Source organism: Rutidosis leptorrhynchoides, chromosome 1, assembly GCF_046630445.1.
Source record: "Rutidosis leptorrhynchoides isolate AG116_Rl617_1_P2 chromosome 1, CSIRO_AGI_Rlap_v1, whole genome shotgun sequence".
NCBI classification, from domain to species: Eukaryota; Viridiplantae; Streptophyta; class Magnoliopsida; order Asterales; family Asteraceae; genus Rutidosis; species Rutidosis leptorrhynchoides.
Genome location: NC_092333.1, coordinates 609,481,677 through 609,494,149, shown reverse-complemented (window position 1 = coordinate 609,494,149; position 12,473 = coordinate 609,481,677). Strand labels below are relative to the sequence as shown.

Here is a 12,473-nt window from a genome sequence, read left to right as displayed (position 1 = left end):
TTGCTGTAAAAGAGAAGTAAGAAGCTAGAATCAAAAGGGTGATAGAAGTGGATGAAAGATTGGTAGTAAGTTGGTGTTCTTGGAGGGTTTTCTTGAAGTGTTTTTGTATGGTTTTCTTTATGGTGTTTAAGTAAGGTTTTTATGGCTAGATCTTCTTGGTAAGTTACTGAATTGTTATGGAGTTCAAAGGGTAAGAGAGAATGTGTGTTTTTAGTTAAGAGATTGAAGTAAAAATGAATCAAAAATGATGATACATATATACTCCTAAAAATGTGATCTTTAAGGATAACATGACAAAATTTTAGTTTGTATTTTTGTAATTAGTCTTGCAATGATTCAAAAGTAATTACCTTATACATAAGGCATGAATAAGGGCTGGTTAGGTGGTGATTTGATGTGTATATACCAATAGTAAATACGTATAGAAGCTTGGTATGATACGAGTACAAATACTCTAGGTATACGTATAGAAATTTTGTGAAAAATGGAATGAGGATTCAAATATAGCTATCTTTTGTGAATACACTTATATGATTTTATGTATTTAAGTTCTTAAAAGTGATTAAATACATTACTTATACAATATATGTATAAACATTATATGTCTTAAGTATTTATGTCAAATAACGTTACGTATAGTTATCGTTTTGAAAACTTAAGTTAGTAGTTTCAAAATACACATATAACTTGTTGTTATTAATATAAAATGAGGTATTAAAACATTCCTTAATCATGTTAAATATGTATATATACATATATATACACAAACGTATAATTATCATATATTGTATGGTTCGTGATATCATCGGTCAAACTAGACGGTCAAACGTTGTGTAGAACTCTTTTCGAAAATATCAGTCTCGACAATTTGGATTGCTTATCATGTTGGCAAGGTTTAATTTATGTAAATATTAATCTTATAAGTATAGAATGATCGAAAAAGTGCGGGTCGTTACAATAACGGAACTCAATATGGAAATAATTCTCCTTAAACGCCCGAAAGGCATACTCTCTCGACTCGAAATCAACGGAACTGAAATTCGTTATTTTTGCACGAAGAATTCGAATACATAATTGTTGATCCGATCAACTTTTCTCGTCATCACGTACCACACTACGTACCTCTGTTATTCCACCGTTACCGTCTGATATTACTGGAACTTAAGATAACCCGCAATCCAAGGATACATCACTCTTATTTGACATAATGTCCTTGTGTTTCTGATAATCGGCCAACTACTATTTAACCCCGAACTATACAACTACGTGTACTATCTCGATTTTCTTTCAAACTTCAACTTTTGACAACTAGATGCACAATACGGCGACCTTGAGATGTAAACTCATCCTATTCTAAGACCTCATTTCACTCCTATCTTTATCGCTCGCACTTCCGTTTAAGGAAACTCCTTGTGACATTTCTCCATGGATAGAGAAACTCCTCATATTACCTTAACATTCGCCACGAGGGTGAATAGTCCTAACGAACATATTTCGAACCCTAACTGACTTGTTCAAACATATCTTAAGAGATTCTATTCCAGTACGGTGTATCTTCGTCATTTATCCTGTATCGAAATACTCGTTTCACTTCTAGTGTTACAAGAAACCTTGGGAACTCGCTTAGACACATGTACCGCGTATCTCCCACAACCGACGAACCGAGCAAACGTACGATTCAATCTTGGAAAGACATGTTACAGACTGGTATTGTCACCTTTAGTAGTTCCTCTTACAACGACAGTTATCACTCGTATATTAACGCCGCACCTCCGAAACCCTATATGACCGCAAATGTCATACCCCTGTTCATTTAACCAAAGCATGTGGCAAGCAAATCACCGAATCCGAACCCCATCAAGAAACAACAATTGAGATCGTTCAAGTCCGAGAAGGGCTCGAGATGACCCGTAGTCGCCAGAAGAGTTATACCAAACTTAGATGAAAACCTCACAAATCCCAGTGTGTAACCACGTAATATTGAGAACCTGCACCTTGGAAGGGTGTAATCCGTTTCGGGAATCAGGGAAAGTTAAACCCGCGACATGTTAACCCTTTTGAAACCTTGGGGCGTATTGGAACCGCTTCCTACCGTTTAGAACTTCCGACTAAATTAAGTTTCCGCTTACCCTACATTTCGTGTAACAAACTTAGAAACGTGTCCTGCGGAACAGGAACGTGCAATCCTGCTAGATACACCAACTATCGATGACAAACTTCTCTTCATAGGAAAACCAGTTGAAACCGGGGATCGTAAAACCAAACCTTAATACAACGTAAAACCCTGACTATCCAAATTCATGAGAACACTCAAGGACGTACCTACACTTATTCATATCATGAACAACGTAAAGTCTCGAGTAAGAGATATCGACTACTACTTCCAACTAAATTTCGGGACGAAATTTCTTTTGAGGTGTGGATAATGTAACATCCCGCGTTTTTCCGTTAAATTTATTTTAACACCGTCTTTTTTTTAAAAAAATAATATCTTTCGTCATTTAATTTGGCATCTTTCGTTAACTAACGTTCATAATATCCTCGTTATTTAATTATAAAGTCATCCGTTACTCGAACGTTTTTAAAATATTCGTTGGGTTAATTCCCGCACCCGCTTTGAAACTCGAGGGACCGAGATTGCCAAATGGGCAAACTAGTTGACTAGGTCAACTAGTCAACCCACTTACCACATCCATTCATTTCATCTCCACCTCCCACCTTCATCCTCCTCTTTCTCTCTACTTCCCATTTTTGAACTCAAAACCCTCAAACATAAAATCATCATCTAAATCCGATTGGAGAAGCAAACATCAAAACAAATTACATTTTCGTGATCCTCTCTTCATCCTCTACATTTTGATACCAATATCATCAAGTTTGGGTAACATTTCTAAAACTCTAGATTTCTTTAAATTCGTGTTTTTGACTTGAAATGGTGTTAGTTAGTGTCTATGGCTCATTGTGATGTCGTGTGTGTAATTTATATGCTCGATCTCGTTGTTTTAGTGTAACTAGCATGAACTTGAATTTTGGTGCGTTGTTCTTGAATTAAGGATGATCATATGTTGTTAGGTGTTAAAAGTTGATGTTTTAATTGTGTTACTAGCATCACTAGTTTCAATTTGATGTGTAGGTTGCCTTAGAAAACTTCATGAACTTGATTATTGATTTTGGTGAATTTGGGTTAGGGTTTGATGAACTTGAAATGGACTTTTGATGCATTGAATGCCATGGATTATTATTGGTAAGTGTTTAGTTGGATTGTATGTTTGATTACCTTCGAAACGGCATAACATACATGTAAATTGGTTGCCCGAATCATAAAATGCGTTTTTGGAACTTGAACTTTGATTATGAATGTTTAATTGCGGTTTTTGGTTGTTATAAGTGGAAGTTTGATTGATGAAATGCGTTTAGTTGTTTTCCTTGTCAAATTACCTTTCCAACGATATATAGTATGCATTTTGGATGTTTTCGGTTCATAAAATATGTTAATTTGAGTTTTGGTTCGTGACTTGGACCATTTTTCTGCAAACTGCATGTTTCCCAGGTATTGCGCGCCGCGCATATACCCGCGCGCCGCGCAGAATTAGAAATCCCAGATGTTTGCCTTCGTGGTTAAGTTCTGACCAGGATTTACACTTGGGTGCGCGCCGCGCAACCCATAGCGCGCCGCGCATATGCCCAGCTCATTTTTGTTTTTATTTTTCCTTTCACAAAATGTTTCCCGCTTAACCGTAACTCCGATTAACATGAAACTTGGCCATTCTGCTCATAAATGATTTCTCATCATGGGAAAATTGTCGGATACCCGACCCGACCCCGTTGACCTTGACTTTGACCAAGTTTGACTTTTAGTCAAACTTAACCAAACGATTATACAATCGTTCTAACATGCTTAACTACTTGTGTCGTGCATGAAACTTGACAAATTGATCCACGTGCTATATTAATCGAGTCGTAACGAGCCATAGGACTAATTGAACATCTTTGACCCTTCGTGACTATCGTTATTGATACAACCTATTTGTTTAGGTCAAGACTAGCATTGTTTCTTGCACGTTTACTTGTCGAAGTACTTTGTGGTTCGTGCATACAAGGTGAGATCATAGTCCCACCTTTTCAACAACTTTTATACTTTTAAATCGTGGGCTGAGAAAACATATACTTTGTTACATCTTGTACTACTTACTTTTATGTTTTGAACACAAGTGTGAAAACAAACATTCCACGTGCGAGTTAGAACAAAAATGCCTCAATTCGATTATCATTAGTTACACTTGCAGGGTGTAAGCGAGAACTTATATTGTGTGGCCATACGGGTTTAACAAACCCTCATTCGGACGGTTCGCTACCGTTATGCGGATGAAATATATTTTTGTGTTTTAGTGTGGGTTCTAGCACTGTGTGATGGGGTAACGTTGGTTAAGTTTTGATAATTGAGTGCTCGCGTATAACAACACTTTTGGAATGCAAATGATTTGGATAATCTACGTTATGGAAATACAAAATCTTGTGGTTCAAAAACAACGTTTAATACTTACTAAACCTATGATTTCACCAACGTTTTCGTTGACAGATTCTTCTATGTTTTCTCAGGTTATGAATGCTTAGTGATACATGCTTCCGCACTCTTTTGATACTTGCTTGGATGTCGAGTATACATGCACTTTGGAGCATCTTTTGAACTTATTTAAACTGTGTCGCATAGTTTTCATTTGTACTTATAACGTTGTAACTTAACTTGTAGTCAATTATCTTTGTAAACTTTGAAACAATCTTTACACTTGAATGGATGCGACATATTTTGGGTCAAACGTCTGTTTTAAAGACTTATGACCAGGTAATGGGACCTACGTAGTCGACGCCGTCACTTGACGATTTGTCGGGGTCGCTACAAAAGATACTGGACGGCGTCCAGTTGTAAAGGCCTGGACGGCGTCCAGATTTCTGGACGGCGTCCAGTTTTGAAGGCTGGACGGCGTCCAGAAATCTGGAAGGCGTCCAGTTGTGCTGAATTTCACTGTCTCGTTTCTGTCTCGTTTTTTCCAAATCTCCCTTCATTTGGACGGCGTCCCAATCATTTTGGACGGCGTCCAACATATCTGCAGCCTCGTTTTATCGTTTTAGAGCGCTAATTTGACCATAACTTGTATCGGAATCAACTTTGTGTATTACTTGTAGAAACCGCCTTAACTATCCTTGATTCGAGAGTATTTTACACGATATTGCGAGATATATATATGATGTATTTGAGCAATATCAAAATGCGTTTTTCAAAGTCACTAGTCAACATTCGTTTAAGAGTTTAAACATGATCAACATCAGTGCGGAGTTGAAGAATGGTCTTTGTGTCAAGCTCACGTTTGGACTTGAGATGACTATTTTCAGTTTGAAGAGTTTGAATTGTCTGAGTTGAAATATTATTTTATGATTTGAGCTGATCATTCTCTTGTTGAAGCTTCTTATTTTGTGCTTTAAGCATCTGAAGTTCCGTATGTTGAGAGTTGAGTTGTTTTGAAAACAATTATAATTCTTTAAGAAAAAGTATATCTTTTTCATCACATTCATTATATAAATCTTCATTCTCGTCATCAAACTCTGGTTTCAGGTGTATAATGGAAGAAATGCTCTTCATTTGAAGTCGTTGATGTGAGAAACCGAACTTCTGAAAATTTTGTTAGAAATTTTAACGGAAATCGGTAAATTTCTTTGCTCGGTTAACCTCTTCCGTTAGAAGTTAACTGGAAAATTAATTGTTTAAATGTGGTGGACTAATATGTTTTTGGGCCTATGATTTATTTTGAGTCCACTAAGCTTGAGGAATATTGGGCCTGTTGCACTGAATTAATTCAATCAAGCGAATTGGGCCTGCTGGGCTTTATCAATCTGCTATAGCACTTGAAGCAACAAATAAAAAGAAAAAGAAAATATATATATATATATATATATATATATATATATATATATATATATATATATATATATATATATATATATATATATATAGTAGGCTAGTCTCGAACATGTGACCTTTTGCTTCAGTGTATCACCCTTAACCAATAGACCAAGAATGCTTTTTCTCAATAATAACACGATTTAACACTTTTAAAGCTCTCTTACGAGTCTTCTTTTTCCCAAATTAAAAATTTAAGAACCCTAAATCCCAAAACATTTGTTCCACTTCAACTTTTTCTTCAAAATCAAATGTACGAGTGGGTATGATAATAGTATATGAGTGATGATAACTCGTACGATTTGGTTATCAAATATAGCAGATGAACATCACATGTCAAATTTCGCCAAAATTACAATTCAAATGAATTATTGCTCAAACTTGATTCTACTCGATTCCTTGTGTTACGATTTAGATCTTTTGAGAATGAAATTCGTTCAAACAATAACAAATTCGTAGAATTGATGATGAACAGTCGCTATATTCGAAATATGGGCTCGAAATTCAAATTTGAAATATGTTGCATTTTAGATGTTAACTTCTTCATGAAACCTGCTGCAAATCCATCACAAAGTGCTCGAAAAGCATCAAATCTACCTAAATTAACACATAGACTTCGAATTTGAATCATGAACAGGCTGTTGACTTTTTATATCGAAGCTTTGACCTCAAAATTGAAGATCGTTTGTGATTTGTGTATGTGTATTGAGGATTGACGAAGCTCAAGTGTTTAGTTATGAACATATAACAACTATCAAATCAATCTAAACATGTATCGATTGTTCTAGAGACCTAGATCAATTGACTTTTCCAGAAAAAGTCAACCTGATGAAGAACGCTTGATTAATCACTGACATAGAACACGAATTCGATCTGGATCGATTAGCAAAGACCAATTTTGCTCCGATACCAAGTGATAAAGCTATAATTAGCTCAAATTCATGTTCGCATTAGTTCGTGTATGATGTACGTATATATGCTTGTATATATCATTGTGTGTATAATGATGAAGATGATGATCTTATGAAGATGAAGATTATGTAAAGTAGTAGTAGAACTCTGACGTGTCTTTTCTCATTTAAAATATTATTTTGTTGTATTGTCACGTGACACCTGTTTGTAGTAATTTTATAATAGTTGCAAGTTACATTGGGTTTGTATTAATCATGGTTGTCTTAATGAAAATCATCTAATTAATATAATGCTTCCGCAACGTAAGAAAAATTGGCGGTGTCACACAACCTTTGGCAATGTACATGTTTGAATGAGTGCTTTAGAACACTAATAAGCCACTTAAACATGTCCATAACGTCCAGGTAAAATAACAAACCCTTTGTGAAATGTTGCAAAACATGTGGGCAAAAGTTGCCACTTTTCTGCCATATCAGTTATATGGTGTGGCGCACCTCAACACTTTCTTGTCATATGGTGCGGCGCACTTAGTAACGATTGCGAAGCACCTTAACACACCAAAACTTATTGACTTCGAGTGGTCTTTTTCATATTATATGGTGCGATGCACCACCAAGATGGTACGACGTACCGTAAGCCTGGACAATCAAATCATAGTTTGATTCAACTCAAACTATACCCAACTCAAGGTATCTCTTTTAGCTCTTTGACGGATGTATACTCCATGCTCTCCAAATTCGTTTTAGAACATTAGAGATTGCTTCATTTTCAACATATTAAATCAAATATATCAAAATGATTCATTGAATCATGCTAAAATCACCAATAAATATAGGTTTTACCTTATAATGGGGAGTCAATGTGCTCGTTCATATGAGAGTTTTCCCGCACAAAAAAATAATAAAAAAGGCGTAATGCTGACGTCAATAGGACTAAGCAAAACTTTTTTTTCCATTTGACTACGTACAAAGTATATACTCGTAGTATAATTCGGTTTTGTCGGATAAAGAAATAAGCCCAAGAAAAGCCCAAAGTCGCATTTAAAACCTAAATGGAATGACAAATGAGTATATCTGAACTAAACACAAAATCAACGCCAACTCAACTAAACAATGTCGTCGTCATCATCATCGTCAGTTGAGTCACTGATCCTTCAACTGCATGAAATTTCAGCTGTTAAATTCGGCAACTTCAAATTAAAATCCGGCATTTCATCACCAATTTACATCGACCTCCGTCTGATCGTTTCATATCCCAAACTCCTCCGTCTCATTTCCGACACAATCATCTCTACTCTCCCATCATCCGCCGCCTATGACGTCATCTGCGGCGTACCGTACACAGCACTTCCAATCGCCACCGTCATCTCAACCACCACCGACGTCCCAATGCTCATGCGCCGTAAAGAAGTAAAAGATTACGGTACATCTAAAATCATTGAAGGCGCATTTAGCCCTAATCAAGTTTGTCTAATCGTTGAGGATTTAGTAACGAGCGGAACTTCGGTGCTTGAAACGGCGGCGCCGTTACGTGCCGCCGGACTTAGGGTTAATGATGTAGTGGTGTTGATTGATCGAGAACAAGGTGGAAGAGAGAATTTGTCAGCGAATGGTGTTACGCTTCATTCGATGATTAAACTTAGTGATATGGTTAGGGTTTTGAAACAAAAAGGGAGAGTAGATGAGGCGACTGAAGCTACAGTTATTAAGTTTTTGGAGGAGAATAAAAAGGTTGCAGCTGTTCCGTCGGGTCCTGCCGTCGGGTCGGTTATTAAACGGGTTTCGTATGGAGAGAAAGCTAAGATGGCTAAAAATCCAACTGGAAAGAAATTGTTTGAAATAATGGTTAAGAAACAAAGTAATTTGTGTTTGTCTGCTGATGTTAACACTGCTTCTGAGTTATTAGCAATTGCTGATAAGGTAAATTAACTCTCTTTATTGACAAATATTTTAATTTGATAGTTAGAGGATATATGTTGCAGCCAACTAGCTGCAAATAGATAACAAAAACGACAACTTATTATTATTATTAGAGGTTAGTTTTATCTTTAAACTGGGAAAATTCTTAATCTTTATAATTCTTATGATTGTATTAATATGTCACTTATTCAGGTTGAAACTTAACAAATTAGAAGATTGTATTAATATCATGTAGGTTTTGAACTGCCAACAAATAGGAGCAGAATTCGTCTTAATAAGTTATTTAAATGAAAATGTAAAATGTAAATGGAGAGCCTCTTTTGTTGATACTATATTATCTATATATATTTTTTAAGTTTTTTCGTTAAGTGGGTTGTCGGATTTTCTATTGTTTGATTTCAGATTGGACCAGAGATTTGTATGTTAAAAACTCATGTGGACATACTGCCTGATTTCACTCCTGATTTTGGATCCAAGCTTCGCACAGTATATCTCTAAACTCTTCTAGTTTCGATCGTTGATTTTGAACTACAAGTTTATATTTAAGTACAGTAGGGGTGTCTGGATATTTATTTTGAAAGTTTGCATATGTTGTTGAAAATATTTGAAAGATTATAATCAATTAACCAATTATAGTAAAGCTAGATGTTGCACACTTGTGCGGGATGTCTAATGTAAAATGATCAGATGTTTAGGTCTTTTTGTTTAGTAGAGAAAATGATTTAAAATATTGCATTTTTGTGAAACTTAAGAACTACATTTTGTGAAGAGAGAGCCAAAAGTCTTTGCGATTATAAGATGATCCAAATACCTAATTTTTAGTATACTCACGGATGAATAGTTTTATTGAAGCAGCTGATTGTCTGATATCGATGTTTTGTTTCTAAAACTGAGAATAATTGTATGCAAAATATATTTATCAAAGCGCGCATGTTGTCTTTATAGTTTTCACAGTAAAATGGTGTGCTCAAACATGTTTCCAAATTGATTTGGTCTATGGTAAAAGTTGGGGCTGTAAATTTCCTCTATTGAGTTATTAAGGATTGATACTTGAAAGATATAACATGGTGGATAATCAATAATTTATGTGATATGCTTATTTCTGTTGACTTTTCTTGCATCTTCTCCAGATTGCAGACAAACATAATTTCCTCATATTCGAAGATCGTAAATTCGCTGACATCGGCAACACTGTAACAATGCAGTATGAAGGGTGAGAATATCATTACCAACATACTGATAGTCTTTAATGTTTAATATTTATGATAAGAAAGATTCCTTCCCTTTTACGCAAAAATGAAAAATATTGAATGACCAAAAGCTTAAATGTAATCCATCATTTTTAACTTGTTGTAGAGGTATCTTTCGCATATTAGAGTGGGCAGATATAGTCAACTGTCACATCATTTCAGGTCCTGGAATTGTTGACGGTTTGAAATTAAAGGTTTGCATCATCTTTACCCTTTTTAATTAAGCTCACGATAATATAAAGTTTGACTAATATGTTGACTTATGATGCGGGGCATAGGGTTTACCCCGTGGAAGAGGTTTGCTGCTTCTTGCAGAAATGAGTTCTGCTGGTAATTTTGCTAAGGGAGATTATACAGCCGCAGCAGTGAAAATAGCAGAAGAACATTCAGATTTTGTGATTGGGTTTATATCCGTTAACCCAAATTCATGGCCCGGGGCCCCGTGTAACGCCTCTTTTATTCACGCAACACCTGGAGTTCAGTTGGTTAAAGGCGGTGATGCATTAGGCCAGCAGTACAACACCCCAAATTCTGTAAGTGCTTGTTCTCCAACTAAGTAACTTGTCAATGAGTGTGAGACTAGAGGTGGCAAGCTGGGCGGGTTGGGTCAACCACTTTTTTGTCCAAAAACAAATCTCTCAGTTGAATATGATTACAGCTGCTTGGGAAATTTGAGCATGAAAATTTTCTAGGGGTGAAGGTGTTTTGGCTTCTTTAGGGAGCTTGAAATATTGTATTTTGAGGTGATTTTAAGATGATGTACTGGTTTGATGATGTCATTAATGTATGTTTAATTTGTAGGTTATTTCTGATAGAGGTAGCGATATCATAATTGTGGGCCGTGGGATCATAAAGGCCGATAATCCTGTTGATGCAGCTAAGGAGTACCGATTACAGGGTTGGAATGCTTACTTAGCTAACTGCAAGTGAGTCATCTTCTACATAATAATGGCATCTTTCTGTAATGGTTATGAAGATGTGTTGAAACTTTTTATCATAAAGTGTTGTGTTGTGGTTGTGATGCCTCATATGAACTAGAATGTTTTAATTTTGTCTAAGAATTTGATTCTTATTGATCCGTTGGTTTGTTTGTTTGACAAAAGCGGAAATGATAAAATGCAATGGTGTGTACTTTTGATTAACAAAAGCTGTTATTTTGTCATCGATATATTGTTTAATGTGGGTTTTCCATTGTATTTGTATCTATCTTTAAGGGAGGCGCATGTCCTAAAGATGTTTAAAATTAGTGACTAATGCTATGAAACCAATTATGTACAAGAACAAAATCAAATGATTATTATTCTTCTAAATCTAGGTGTAAATCAAGAAAAAAAAATTAGAGTTAAAATCGAGCCATCTAAAGTCACTTAATCCAAGGATATATTTGGGACGACGAATTATTTGAACGCTTCATTATTAATGATATTTGTAATGTTAAACATAGATATGATTTAATATGTTTTAAACTATGTTAATAATCAAAATCTATAATCATTCGCAACTTGCAAATCACTAGGACCACACTGCAATTTACAAGTTGCCGAGATGACCAAAACATCCTTAAAATTACGCAATTCTCAAGAGCCAACTTGTGTGCTGCGAATTGCTTTTTGGCGTTTTTATTAAATTAAATGAATATCTCAAATGTTTTTTTTATTGACAACAATAAAGAATATCGTCATCACATAAATAATATTACATATTTACAACTCATTCTATTCCTACAAATGGAAGCAGAAAAAGTGCCTAATTGTGCTAATATGACAATTGACTTATTCTAAAACTTCCTTTATTGTTCAATTCTTAGTAATGTTTTCCATGGATACTTCTTCGTGCCTTACGATAAATCAACAACAATTAGGTGCTGTTTGTTTTTTAAGATGTTTTATGTTTGAAGTCTGAAACCATGTCTTCTAAAGAAGATGTGGTCCTGAAGTCTGCCAACTAAAGATATAAGACTGTTTGTTTTTTTATCTGCGAAATTCGATTACTTTTTGTTGAAATGTAATTTTGATATTTTTTTGAAAAATTGACTATTAAACTAAAATAAAGTAAACGTTCATCTAATATTTAAAGTACATTTCTAATTAAAAGATATAAATACATAACTATGAGTGAAACAAATTTTTCGTTGTAATCCATGATACATCCTGTAAAGGAATAAAAATCAAATTCAATATATTTAAGTTTTAAGATTAAACGCTCATAAAATAGATCGTAATCAAACATATACTCCGTAATAAAAATAGAGCATCGTGTTTCCGTATGACACCCATGCTCTGTTTCTTATTTAAAGTTAAAACTCATTAGAGCTTTATTCAAATCAGTTGATGGTACAATAATTATTAAATAGATGAATCTTGTAGTTTGGTCGATGGTTATGGATTGATGGAGGTGACTGGAAAATTTGAGGCAGATGGGTGGGTGAAAGATATA

General features: G+C 35.0%; 1 protein-coding gene across 1 annotated transcript; it reads left to right on the top strand.

Annotated features, from left to right (window-relative positions):
- The first annotated feature begins 7,938 nt into the window (after positions 1 to 7,938).
- Positions 7,939 to 11,201, top strand: LOC139884766 (uridine 5'-monophosphate synthase). Its single transcript, XM_071868753.1, has 6 exons — positions 7,939 to 8,787; positions 9,190 to 9,273; positions 9,918 to 10,000; positions 10,144 to 10,231; positions 10,316 to 10,570; positions 10,839 to 11,201. Exons 1-6 carry the CDS (start codon positions 7,981 to 7,983, stop codon positions 10,965 to 10,967), a joined length of 1,446 nt encoding a protein of 481 aa, XP_071724854.1. The 5' UTR covers positions 7,939 to 7,980; the 3' UTR covers positions 10,968 to 11,201.
- The last annotated feature ends 1,272 nt before the right edge of the window (positions 11,202 to 12,473 follow it).

Coding starts and splice junctions, on each gene's coding strand:
- LOC139884766 (XM_071868753.1), top strand. CDS start 7,981: ATGTCGTCGTCATCATCATCGTCAGTTGAGTCACTGATCCTTCAACTG. Junction 10,001..10,143: donor GTAACAATGCAGTATGAAGG/GTGAGAATATCA, acceptor AACTTGTTGTAG/AGGTATCTTTCGCATATTAG. Junction 10,571..10,838: donor AGTACAACACCCCAAATTCT/GTAAGTGCTTGT, acceptor TTTAATTTGTAG/GTTATTTCTGATAGAGGTAG.